Source organism: Apteryx rowi, unplaced genomic scaffold (genome assembly GCF_003343035.1).
Source record: "Apteryx rowi isolate R43461 unplaced genomic scaffold, aptRow1 scaffold_378, whole genome shotgun sequence".
In the NCBI taxonomy this organism is placed as follows: domain Eukaryota; kingdom Metazoa; phylum Chordata; class Aves; order Apterygiformes; family Apterygidae; genus Apteryx; species Apteryx rowi.
Genome location: NW_020450285.1, coordinates 848628 through 860935, shown reverse-complemented (window position 1 = coordinate 860935; position 12308 = coordinate 848628). Strand labels below are relative to the sequence as shown.

Below are 12308 nucleotides of genomic sequence, written 5' to 3'. Positions count from 1 at the left end.
GGTATAAGAAAATATAAGCTTGAAGTTTACTAGCAACTGCAGAGACCTGTGTACAAATAGGTCTAGTGAAAGCGTCTTTCATCTGGTCTTAGAGATCTTGGTCTAAGTTTCAAAAAATTCAAAACATCACAGTTTACCATTTTGTAAGAGGGGGACTGTGCGAACATTTAAATGCAAGACCTCTCTTGTAGCTTACACTTACTTCTATGCTGGACTGGTGAAACGTTTATATTCACCATTGTTCTAGAATATTTTGATGTGCAGGTACTGTAGACAAATGTTAAAATTAAAAAATAGACAGCAATGTTTTAAAACATTGATTCTCTCTTTCTTAACTATTCCTTTAGATTTCATTGTAATCACTAGGGTATTCACTTATGCACAATATTTTCAGGAGAAAAAAAAAAGAAAAAAACAAGGTGTTTTGTACCTGAACAACTTTCACGTGCTATCACATGATTTAAGAACCCTACATTTTAATTTTGCTGGCATGCAAACTGGGAACAGTCAGAGTCCCAGAATATGAAAACCAGCTAGTGTTTCATCCTCTACCAGGGCTACAAATTTAGAAATCTGAGAGATTTGTACAATGGATCAGTGTCAAGTACAGCTATTTTCCCATTATTGCAGTGGTTCCCTTAACACACTTTTGTAAAATCACTTCCGCAAGATCATCCATCTATTTCTGTCAGCTGAAAACTGTTGGGTCCCCAGATCCCAAGCCAGCTGTGGTTGTTTCTGATTGTTCTGCAAAGCAGGCAGTGGGAATTTCACAGTTTCCATGAGACCAGTATATTTCCACTGAAGTCTATGCAGACTGTATAGACATAACATTTAAAATTATATTTTAGAGTCTGCTGAATTCCTTGTGCAGGTCTAATAGAAGAGGAACTTCATAAAGTGCATAAGGGGCTTCTCACCTGCAAATAAAGGGTTCAGAATTCCAGATCAGTTCAAATGAGCATTCAGGTGCCTCCCAAGCCCTGTCCAAAGTCTTCAGGTCTTTGAAAGTGTATTCCCAAAGTTTTATTTTTATAAATGAAAAGTGTAAGTAATACCTTTAATGTCAATGCGCTAACAGTGTTCAGGAGCTAAGTTGTTAGCATTTCTATTTATATTTTGGAGTTTGGGCTCTTGGCAGAAGCACAGAAGCTGTAGGTATGCACAAGTGAAAACATAGATTGCAGTTTAATAGTATAAATAGTTTGAGTTTTGGATAAAGATTTGGCAGACATCATATGACTTTCTTCTCACTACCCATTCATCCATTACTCTGTTTTTGACAGCAAAAATTATTTGGCAGGTGACAAAATGACAATATCCCTCCTGAGTCAGCACCAGCTAAGACCAAGTATTCCATTTTCTCAAAGTCACAAAAATTTATTGCCTGAAATCCATTTTTTAGCAGTAGTTCTAATTAATAAATTAATAATTAATTAGATGTATTTTAGGGTACTGATTGAGTAAATTCTTTTCTACTTGAACTGTCAATGAACCCACAGTGATGACTGCTTTATATTTGGGTTGAATTACTTCTAAGCTAAAGCAATTAGTGAGACTGATTGCTTTTCATTTGAATTGGTAACAGGTGTCTTAATTAAAACCTATGCATTTTACTTGAACTTGTATGTTCATCATCACTTTATATCATTTTATGCTGTCATGAATCATTTCTGCCAGATAAGACATCGTAGCAAAATGTGGCAAAGAAATTTTCAGCGAGAATTATTTTGGACTATTTAGTATTTTGCCTGAAACATAACAGAAGAGGAAGGAAATTTCAAGCATTCTGAGTGCTCTTTGTGAGCCCTGAATACCTTAGGGTCCTGTGTAACCACTCAGAATTACAACTAAATCTGAAAAAGGACTTTAAGCAAAAAGCCAATGTGTGCAACTTAACTGTCTGTTTGGAAAAGTTTTCTCATACTGTCTGCTAAATACGTTTAGTCCTTTAACACAGCATTTTTTACTATGTTTTTTTGTGTGAAAATTTTCATCTGACTTCAAAACTAGATTGGGTTTCTTCAAAATTAATCCAAATCATCCTTTTCCTTTACATGGCTGCTTGCACTGTTGGTTTACATTGGTTGAGAAACTGGTCAGCATGGTTTTCCATTCCTTTCTGACCACCCTATGTCAGGGAACGATACAGCATAAGAACAGAAAGAACCAACTAATTGGAAAAACTTAGAGTCAAACTGCATACCTGGCAGTGGCATATATTTAGTTAGGTTTTTAATGTATTTCACACTTCTGGTACCATGAACAACTGTACCAGTCCCTCTCCTATCATTAGAAGCAAGGCACTCAGAAAATTTGAAAGTTTGAGGCATTTCCTCTCACCCCTTTGATCCTTTTCTTCTCCAGCTAACTTTCTGTCAAGAAGACATTGTTAGTATAACGAGAATAAGTGTATGAGAGAACCAGACTACTATGTGGGAGACTGCTATCTTCATATTACTGCTGAAGCTGATAATAGTCACTCAACCAATTAGTGTCTAAAAGCTCGGAACTTACTGTGCTAGTGAAGCAGTCTGCATCTTGGAGGTGGGTTGAACAACTCCTGGAATCTGTTGATTTGAAAAAAAGACAGATGTTCAGAATAAAACTGTTTATCCACACACATGAAAAAGTCATCGCTAGCTCTATAGGAAGCATCACATTCACTGAAAAGTTGAACACGTAGAGAAATTAGTGTTTTGTATATTATTTCTGGCTTAACTCAAAGGATAAGAAAAGAAAATTATATAACATTTTGAGGATGATTTCTGAGTCTGTTGAATAATTTAAGTAATTTTCTTGAACAAATTCTGTCCTCCGGGGAATGTGTGGGCTCAGTGCCTATGCCATCTCCAAAATCCCAAGGAAAGAAAAAGTCCTCTTCTTCAGTTCTAGAGCAAACAAACAAAAAGTTTAAAAGACTTTAACTTTTGATTTTTCTGGATTATTTATATCAATTTACTGAAAATAGACTGAGTGTATCCGTTAACAATACACAACATTTTTTCTATAATTGCTTTCTTTTATTTTTCTGTTTTCTTTCAGAGATCATCTATAGTTGGGTATTTAATGAATTCCCATCTTTTGTGGCAGAAGATAGCAGACGTTTCATCTCTCAAGAGACAGGCAATCTCTACATCTCCAAGGTGCAAACATCTGATGTTGGCAGCTACATATGCTTGGTAAAAAACACAGTGACAAATGCCAGAGTTTTGAGTCCTCCTACACCTTTGACACTGAGAAATGATGGTAAGCAAGGCATTATTTTGGGTTACCAAATAGAACAAAAAAATGCTAAGTCAAAAATACTGGGTGACAGTTAAGCTATTTTACAAACTTCAGCTAATTTAAGAACCATGATTTTATCATTTTTAAATATATGCATGCATTTACTGCAGCAATCAGCAATGGAAAAGTGTCCACGGAGACAGATTCTTTTAAAACATTTATCATTTGTGAGAATATTTAGACTTGCAAAATTTGAGGTGTAATCTGACACTTCCTGAAAAATTTTGTTTAGAACAGTTACTCCTTTTTGCTATTCTGGTGTATCAACACTGATATAGAGAGAAGCAAATCTGCTTTCTCAGTAACGTCTAGCTCTTTAGGGGTCAGCTCAGTTGCATAAGCACAGGCAGCTAGTGGCACATGAGAAGCCCTCAGGCATCTGAGACATCCACAGGGGACTGGCAAATATGACACAGGACATAAAGGAGACCTGTGCCCTTACAGACCAGCAGCTGGGGGCCCAGAGGTATGCCCTTGGGCATCTCCGATGACACAAGACACATGGTTAGACAACTGAATAGATTCCCTAAATGCTTGTAACTTTCCCCGTTGCTATACTAAAAACTTCTAATACTTCTATGCTCTAATTCAGTGTCCTGATTGAGCACCACCTACGAACACCACAGTGATTTGATTACGATGATAGATAGTTATCTAAGTGCTTTTGAATTTCATCAGGGTATGTATCTGCAACAATTTTGGGGGAAATAAATACCTAAATCTTATTTTTGAAAAGTGGCTTAGGAACTAGAGTTTCTGAGGCATTTCCAAAAATCAAAAGAAAACATCTTTCAATAATATGTCTTACGGAGCAGTACCATATTTCAGTATAAATGATATGTATCTGAAACTGTTAGAATAGTTGCCTGTAGAGGCAACAGTGCTATTGGCTCTTTTGTAGACAAAAGATTTGTATTTATTTTATTAAAATTACCTATATTTTCCTTTTTCCAAGATATTCCACATTTAAGGATGCTTTCTAGCTCTTCAGAAATACGTTTCAACAATTCAGCATATGTGAATTCATACTTGTATAAGTTAGAGAGAGAGAGTGTCTAAGGCTTTTGTCTTACTCATACTTTTTCTAGCACTGAGACTATCCCTGTGCTGTAGTAGCACTGCAAAGATTGGGTTTAATAGAGATAACTTGGTTTAACAGACTAAGTAAAAACTGTGTTCACAGATTAGAATGGAATTAAGTTAATCTTTATTCATGATAACTGGGTTGAAACTTTACATGTCTGCACAGAGTCCTCTGCAACAAAAAGCTGCATGTTTTACTGTATCATTTCCTATTTTATTCATCCTTGTTTAGTACCTATGCTAATTACTGAGTTTTAGATGTTTGGTTTTATTGAGTTAACAAAAAAAGAAACACTGATCTTTTCAATATTAGTCCTTTGAGAATGAAAAAATAGTGACTATCTTTTTAATCAGTTGAAACTCTGGCAAGAGAAGATAGAATTTTATTATGTCATATTTATTATTCATATCTTACACTATTGTTCCTTTATAACATAGTTTTTCATGGTTTTGTTGGGTTCCAAGTGTATGCAGAAATTCAACAGATGATTAATTATGCATAATGTACTAGTAGTGTATAGGCACACTTATTACAATATCAGAAGTGGAGAGAGCAAATAAGGATAAAGGCAACAATCTACAACAAAAGCTAAGAGCTGAAATCTGTGAAGGAAAACTGTGCAGATTTTCCTAAATGTCAAGTGGGTAGTATACCAGCCTCAGGCAAGTCTGTGCTTCATGACTGGCTGTCATACAACTGTGATAATCCAACCTTCTAAACAGTGCTGGAATAAGGGGGAGACATTTGCACATAGATGGACTGCTCCTGAACAATTTCTCAATTCCTTTTTACACGTGCATGCATTTCTACCAGGCATGAATGCCTTAATTTTTATGTATTGAGATTTTTGAAAAGCCCCCTTATTAAAATGGAGTTCTTTGGTACTCTCTAGTAAATTGCTTGCTTTCCTGTATGACTGAGCAAGCTTCCCAGTGCAACCCCAGACCTTTCCACCTAACCTTGCAGTCTCCATAAACCTACCTTGAAAAAAATATTAAGGAAAATTCTATGATTTAGCCACCAGGTCCCATTATTTAGGATACCTACCTTCTCACCTTCTCCACAGAATGCAATAATATGTGCCTTTTAAAATCTATCTAGAATTGCAAGTAAAATAGACAATTAATAATATTGCTCTTTTCCTTTTTGATACAGGTTGCTTTAGGTTATATTCCCTTGCTCGGTGACAAATAGTAAAGGCTGATGGTAGAATTTTAAATATATATATATACATTATACTCCAGAGTATGGGACAATATAGCTGCTGAAGAAAAGGTGYTCATTACAGTTAAAGAAAATAATAATTTGTGAAAACAGAGAGAGCTGAGGGTGAACTATCATAAGCACATGAGAAATTTAGGATGGCATTAGAACAAACATCTCTGTACCTAAAAATTGACTTACCACTATGTGGCTAGTGATTTTGAATATGGCTTACATTTTGTTAAGCATTTGCATTATAAAATTAATYGAATCACTTCAAATTGCTTTTCAAACATTCACTTAAGTCCCCAAATCATACAGCTTCCTGACTTCTAGTGCTTGGCATACCAGCCAGCATTTATCACACACAGTCAACACATTTATTGGAAACAATGGAAAGAACTTGTACTTTTAAACAGCTTTTACAAATAGAAATATATAAAGAAAAAAAAATGTATTTTCTATTCATTGGACATATGTATACATTACTTCGAAAGTCTCCTACTTGATATATTTATCATTGTTCCTGTGTGTGTGAGGTGGTTTTTTGCTTTTTTTGTGTTTTTTTTTTTTTTTTTTTTGAGGGCGGGGGTGTAAGACAGTAGCTATTCCCAGGGGACTGGATAGCTTGTGACAAAACACTCCTATGAGAACATCGCTCTGTATTTATCTATGAGGAAGAAGCAAAGTAATATCAAGGCTTTCTATCAAACCCTACAAGAATGTAGGAATTTCCTTGCCTTTTATTAATCTTTTATTTCTTTAGTGATGGGTCTCAAAGGGGAACTTAGCTTCTTGATATGAAGCAAATTAAATAAAAACATCAAGAAGTCCTTCAATGGATTCTGAATAAAATGAATACATCATTTGTTCAGATGTCCTTGACAATCAGTCATTTCATACAATTCAATTTCACTCAAACTGGGTTATAAAAATACTTTAGAATTCTATCTGAGGAGATAAAAAGTTTTATCAGAAAAAAAATATGCACCATTTCATTAACTGCCTTTATAATGCATTAGAAACTTTGAGGAATTATTTAACAACTGTTTACAAATAATAAAAAGGGTTGTTAAAATGGATCTTTCCAAGCTTGGATGCTGATTGGGAGCAATAAAGCGTCTTGACTAATAAAAACAACAGAAAGCCTCCACAAATTTAGGAAATAGAAACCTAGGGAGTATAAAACATTTGATGTTTGATAGCATAAGGCAGTTATTTCAAGTCCACACATTTTCATTCCAGTTTCTCTTCCTTTTTTATCTTGTTTTTACTTTTCTTAAAARGATGTTAACGTCAACGTTATTACAGGAGAGAATTAAGTTGTTCTTCATTTTATCTTTGTGTTGCTAGTGCCCAGTTCTTTTGCTGCAGTGAAATTTCCAGAACATAGAAAACCTGTAGCATTCCAGACACCAGAGGTGTGTTTTGTTAGAGCAAATCTAAACTAACTCAACTGAAGTCACTGTATCTGACCACATATATTCTTATGTAACTGAATGCAGAGCCAGGCCTTCATAATTTTTTTTCAATGTCATTATAGTTCTGTGAATTGAATTTTGTCTGCCCTAATTCTATAGATTTTGATGAGACTCTTCATGCGATTAATAGTATTAGGTAGTCATAGGTAGTATGGATATCAAAGTATTAAGGATGTTTATTCCTACTTTACAGGAATGTGTTCTGTATGTACTTGCTCAGGTTTACCTTTGGGATATATTGGAAATACTTGTTTCCCAACATCACGATAAATTTGGAACAAGTAATAACAATTTCCCCAATGGCAGAAAATAAACATTTAAAAGACCAGAACCGGGTACAGAGTTAATAAATAATAAATATAAATTAATGGAATAGAGCAAACCTAACAGTTTCACAGACATAGGCTACTTGTTTCCATTAAGAATGCTGGTATTTGTTAATTAACTGATAATTAGCATCAAAAAGTTTTGCCTAAAGATTGACCTTTTTATGAACCTATCATTTTTCCTTTTCCAAAAATGCACAGATTTTTTTTTCTACTTGCATTCCTGGTTTTGTCTTCTGATGCATTTGTTCATATGGGACTAAATTCTAGAAGACACAAAATATGTCTGCATTGTAATGGGAGTTGAAAACACTTACCCAGCTGTGACTTAATCCTGTTAGGTAGTTTGGATATTCTGGCCTTGTAGGCTGCTTCTTTCTTATGTGTTATATTGCAAGATCATTAACTTATAAATATCCAGCCACATTTCTCACGTTCTGAGAATGCCAATCCATACAACTATGCAAGACTAACTGGAAACTGCTGGAACTCCTCATGACATTCCAAGATGGGACTAGAACTTGAAAGAAGCCCACTTGGGTTTTTTCAAGCAGATCCATGTTGTCTGTGTAAAAGCCAGTTTGATTTCTCGTGGTAGACAGACACGGGCAGCACATGCAGCTGATGGTCTGACAGAGACCGCCAGAGTTCGCAACGCCTGCTCCAGGGGCAAGTTGCTGAAATCGCAATGTGCCTGGACAGCCCTTAATCCTGTACTGAACATATTGTTTGTCCTGTAAAATTATAGTGAGATATTTCAGTGATGAGTCATTATGCATTTGAAAATAAAAGACTTCCCACAATCTCTACATTTTCTCTAATAAAAATATGCCCTACATTGGCTGAAAGGCATTTTCTTTTTTTTCTTTTTTTTTTCTGTTTCATTCTGGCTCTTGTGCCTTGGTCCCACAGCAAGGTTGTCAAAAGCAACAGGATGCATGTCCTAGGATTAAAAAAAAAGTGTAATCCTTTTAACAAACCAGGAAAACAAGGACATATACATATACATATACGGACAGTTTGGGGGGGGGGTGGAGTTTATTCCACCAATAATAATGTTTCTTTCCATTCTGAGTTCCCATCTGTTACAGGCAGCCCAGTGGTCTTTACACCTAAAACTCTCAGTGAATATCTGGAAGTGAGCAGGAAGCTTACCAAAAGCATTCATTCAATAACCCTTTGCAGAATATTTTGTGGGGGTTGTAGCACAGCTCAAGTGCATTATCAAAATGCACACAAAAGTTCAAATACACTAATTGCAAAAGACTGTGTCTAAAGAAAGTGTAGCAAGAATAGCCTAGGATGTCTTTTGAAAATATAAATGGGCTGAGCCCACAGGATTATTTGAGGAGGGATGTGGGAAAAAGTTCAGTTAAGAGTTCTGTTAAGATAACCCCATTCAGGGAGTTTTACTCCTAAATTGTCCCATTAGCTTGCAGGAACTTTGTCTGCCAGAAATGAAGTTGTTGCTCTTTTTAATTAGCTAAAGTAATTTAAGATTCTAGATACCTCCCCGTACCATTTTGCACTTTTCTTTCTCTTTTGCAACCATGTTCTCTTGTTTCACTTATCCTTCTGATGATTTTTGAAACTTACACAAAGAGTTAACAGATCCATACATAGAATACTGTCAAAAGCATAAAATAAACTAACTGGAGAAAGAATATTTCTCTAAGATCAATTCAGTATCTGGAATGATGTTGCATGAAACTGCAGCTATTAAAATTTCAGACAGAAGTGTGTTGGTAATATTATAATTAATGGCAACTTAATTAAGATTTGTGCAAAGTGATGACAAAAATAATCTTTATAGTTGCAAATGGCTTCAGATTGTTAAGAATGGTCATATCTTACATTATATGTCTTACTGTCCCAGGATCTTAGATACACATTCACATGTGACTGCTTGCTTTGCAATGGTGGGATATGACAGTGTTCACATAAGAATGGCTTGTCAGTTTGGTGATCTTGTCAGCGTAGTGAAATAATTTGATTGTGAAGAACAGGCCTTTAGCTTGGGGTTAGGACTGTAGTAAGCTTATAACAAGGATGATTTGTTTCTGTTGGCTCAAAAATAATGGGCATTTCAACAGCCCTTGCTAATGGAGGAGAAACACTAGTGTTAGTTTGGTCGTTATTATTGAGGAAATAATGGATGCTTGTATTTGCTTGGTTATGTGAGGAGTTTCGACTGAAAGGCATTTCCCATTTAGTAAGATCTTTTCTGTTAATTGGATAACAATGAATATTGGAATAGCACTAGCTTGTGTCCTAATTGATTAGAACCAAATGAAAATTTCCTCTCCACATGCTGCAACCATTTTAACACTATTGGTACCTGAACAGGAGAAATATTTTGTTTTGGTCCCTTAAAAGAATAGTGTGGATTTCAAGAAAAATGGAGCTTAAGGTCAGATTTGAAGTACAAACATTTATGTCATTTATTGTAGGAGAAATGAGGTTTTTCAAGAACTGTGAATGTACAATCAGCAAAATAATTAGAAATCCTGTGAAAATTAGGTCCTCCTCTCAGTACACATTTAGATTAATAGTATTTACAGGTTTCTGAATAGCTTTTGTAAGGCTCACCTAGATGATCGGTAGACAATTGGAAAAAAGGAATGGTCTTATAAATAAATAATGTCCAGAGATGCTTAAAAGCAGGTCTGTCAAAGATTTCTTACATCAACTTCAGCACAATATCTTCTTCCTTGTAAAAAAAAAAAAAAAAAAAAAAGGAACTCCCTTTGCCCTCTTGACTTCCTTTGCACTGTTGTTGACTCACATTCTTAGGTCTCTTATGCAAGACTGCATATGTTCTGGTATAAAGGAGTCCTGGTTTTTGTTGATGTGCATGGCTACTCAGAAATATTACCCTTATACTTAATGAATGTTAATTTGAATGCTGAGGTTATTATGTTCCCATACAACTACATATGCACAAATATACTTCTTTGTGCTAGAATGTTGTATACAGGCCAGCCAGATACCCTCATCTTTGAATGTCTAGAAGATGAAGTTTGGCTCCAATGCCACATGTGCTGACTTTAGCAGAAGAGCTTAGTCGATAAATTAAAACATATGTAAGAAATCTGCTAATGTGAAGTCTAGAATATGACTCAATAAAGACTTGTCTCAGTAGGAAGCAGAGCCAGCGAACTTGATCATTGCCACTAAATGATTTTTCAAACAAATGTAAACAGAAWTCTCCCCAGTTCAAACTGTAAATTAGAAATTTTGGACTCTCATTTGAAGAACTAGAGAAAATACCACTACTCCTCTCATTGCTTATTCTGAGCTTACCTCATTGCCTTTGTGTCCTTAGGGATTGGAGCCAGTCTCCCTTGCTTCAGTCATAACATACCCACTTACACTTTGAAAATGAAGTACTCTTAGTTGTACTCTGTTTTGGTTAAAAGAGCTGGAAAGCTCTCATGAGTATGTATGACACTTTTATAAATAACTAGAAAGTATTTCATGCCAGAAATCCTGTTTCTTGAAAGGTGAGGGCTACTTAGAGTTCAGAGACTAACTGCTGGAGTACTGAAATGGGCTGGAAAAATCAATTTTAAAGTGTGCAGAGTTAACTGTATTTAAATGTCAGTTAGACATATTCGTTATGGTTAAATGTGTCCTTCTTTTACATTTATACCTCCATGCTTAGAAATATATAAACATCTTAGCCCTGAGTTATAAACTATAGAAGAGTTTATTCTTTTCTTGTGCTGTATTCAGTAATATTCTTCTTGGTCTCTTTGTCAAAGTCTTCTTATTTTTGAATAAATATTCACACAACAGATGATAATTCCAGTGAGGCAAAAAACACATTTTCTGACCTGCAAAATTATTAAAATGTTATTACACACCAGAACAAGCCATCACCCCTCAGTGTTTCCCAGAAATTGGCAGACACATCCAAACTTAAAAGAATTGCAGATAATTTTGTGATCTATTCAGCCTGTAAAAGATCCAGTTTAACGTTCCTACACTGTCTGATCAAGACCAGGGACTTTGCCCGAAGATCTCGGACAAATTTCTAATAACACATTTGTCTCATTTGCTGATAAAATAATGGCAAGTGTAAATCTGTGCCTATTTTTTCTCCTGGATATATAGTATAGCCAGTCTTTAGGTTTCATTTTCTCCCCGACATTCTAGTGATGCTCAGCCAGGAATCGTATGTTCTTTTCTAGCAACTGCCTTAAAAGTTTATCAGCCCCTTATGCAAGAGTATCCCCTGTAACCTATTCCATTCAAAATAAGTTTATGACCTGAGTTAAAGAGCTATTATTCAAACAGTTTGAAACAAACCCAGATCATTTCAGCTGAGGTGATTTAAGGAATCATCACAAAAGCTTATTCTCTGAGAGATTTAAGAGGCTAGTTAATATCTGGAAGACTAACGGGAAAAGAAACATTGGCCTCCACAGCCCACAGAGCTGAAGGAAGAAGATGGTCTGTATGGACAGGCCTTGTTTGTCTGTTTTGTGGTAGCAATTTCTCAGTAGCTTGTTTATTTTCACATGTGGGCAAAAAAGATGTTCTTGCGTGGACAGACTCGCAACTCTTCTAGACTTCACTTGAGCTTATAAAAGTTGTGGTCTGGCAGACAGAGGGAAGAGGCAGAGCAGTCCTGCTCAAAGTGGTCATGAGTGATATTCCGCCTGTAGCTCGTTCGGTTGTGCTTCCCCATAGAAAGGACTGGCATTCAGATGGCAGTCCTGCTACTTCATTCCATTCTCCATTTCTGTTAAGCAGCCCAGAGGGGGTAATGTAAACAGTTTTAGCTGTAGCCGTATCTGTAAATGTTTGCAGTTCTATTACATCTATCTCTGTAGTATTTGAGCACCTCACAGTCAGTGTTGATCACATTATTGTGATTTAATGAATTGTGTTATCTCTGTTTCATGAAGGAAAACTAAAATG

The 12308-nt window shown here is 35.6% G+C and overlaps 1 protein-coding gene across 1 annotated transcript in view; it reads left to right on the top strand.

Moving 5' to 3' along the window:
- The window catches only part of CNTN5 (contactin 5), a 195976-nt gene that overhangs the window by 22310 nt on the left and 161358 nt on the right, over positions 1 to 12308 (top strand). Inside the window, exon 3 of the mRNA XM_026073782.1 lies at positions 3046 to 3249. Coding sequence (XP_025929567.1) covers positions 3046 to 3249 — 204 coding nt within the window. The remainder of the gene's footprint in view (positions 1 to 3045; positions 3250 to 12308) is intronic.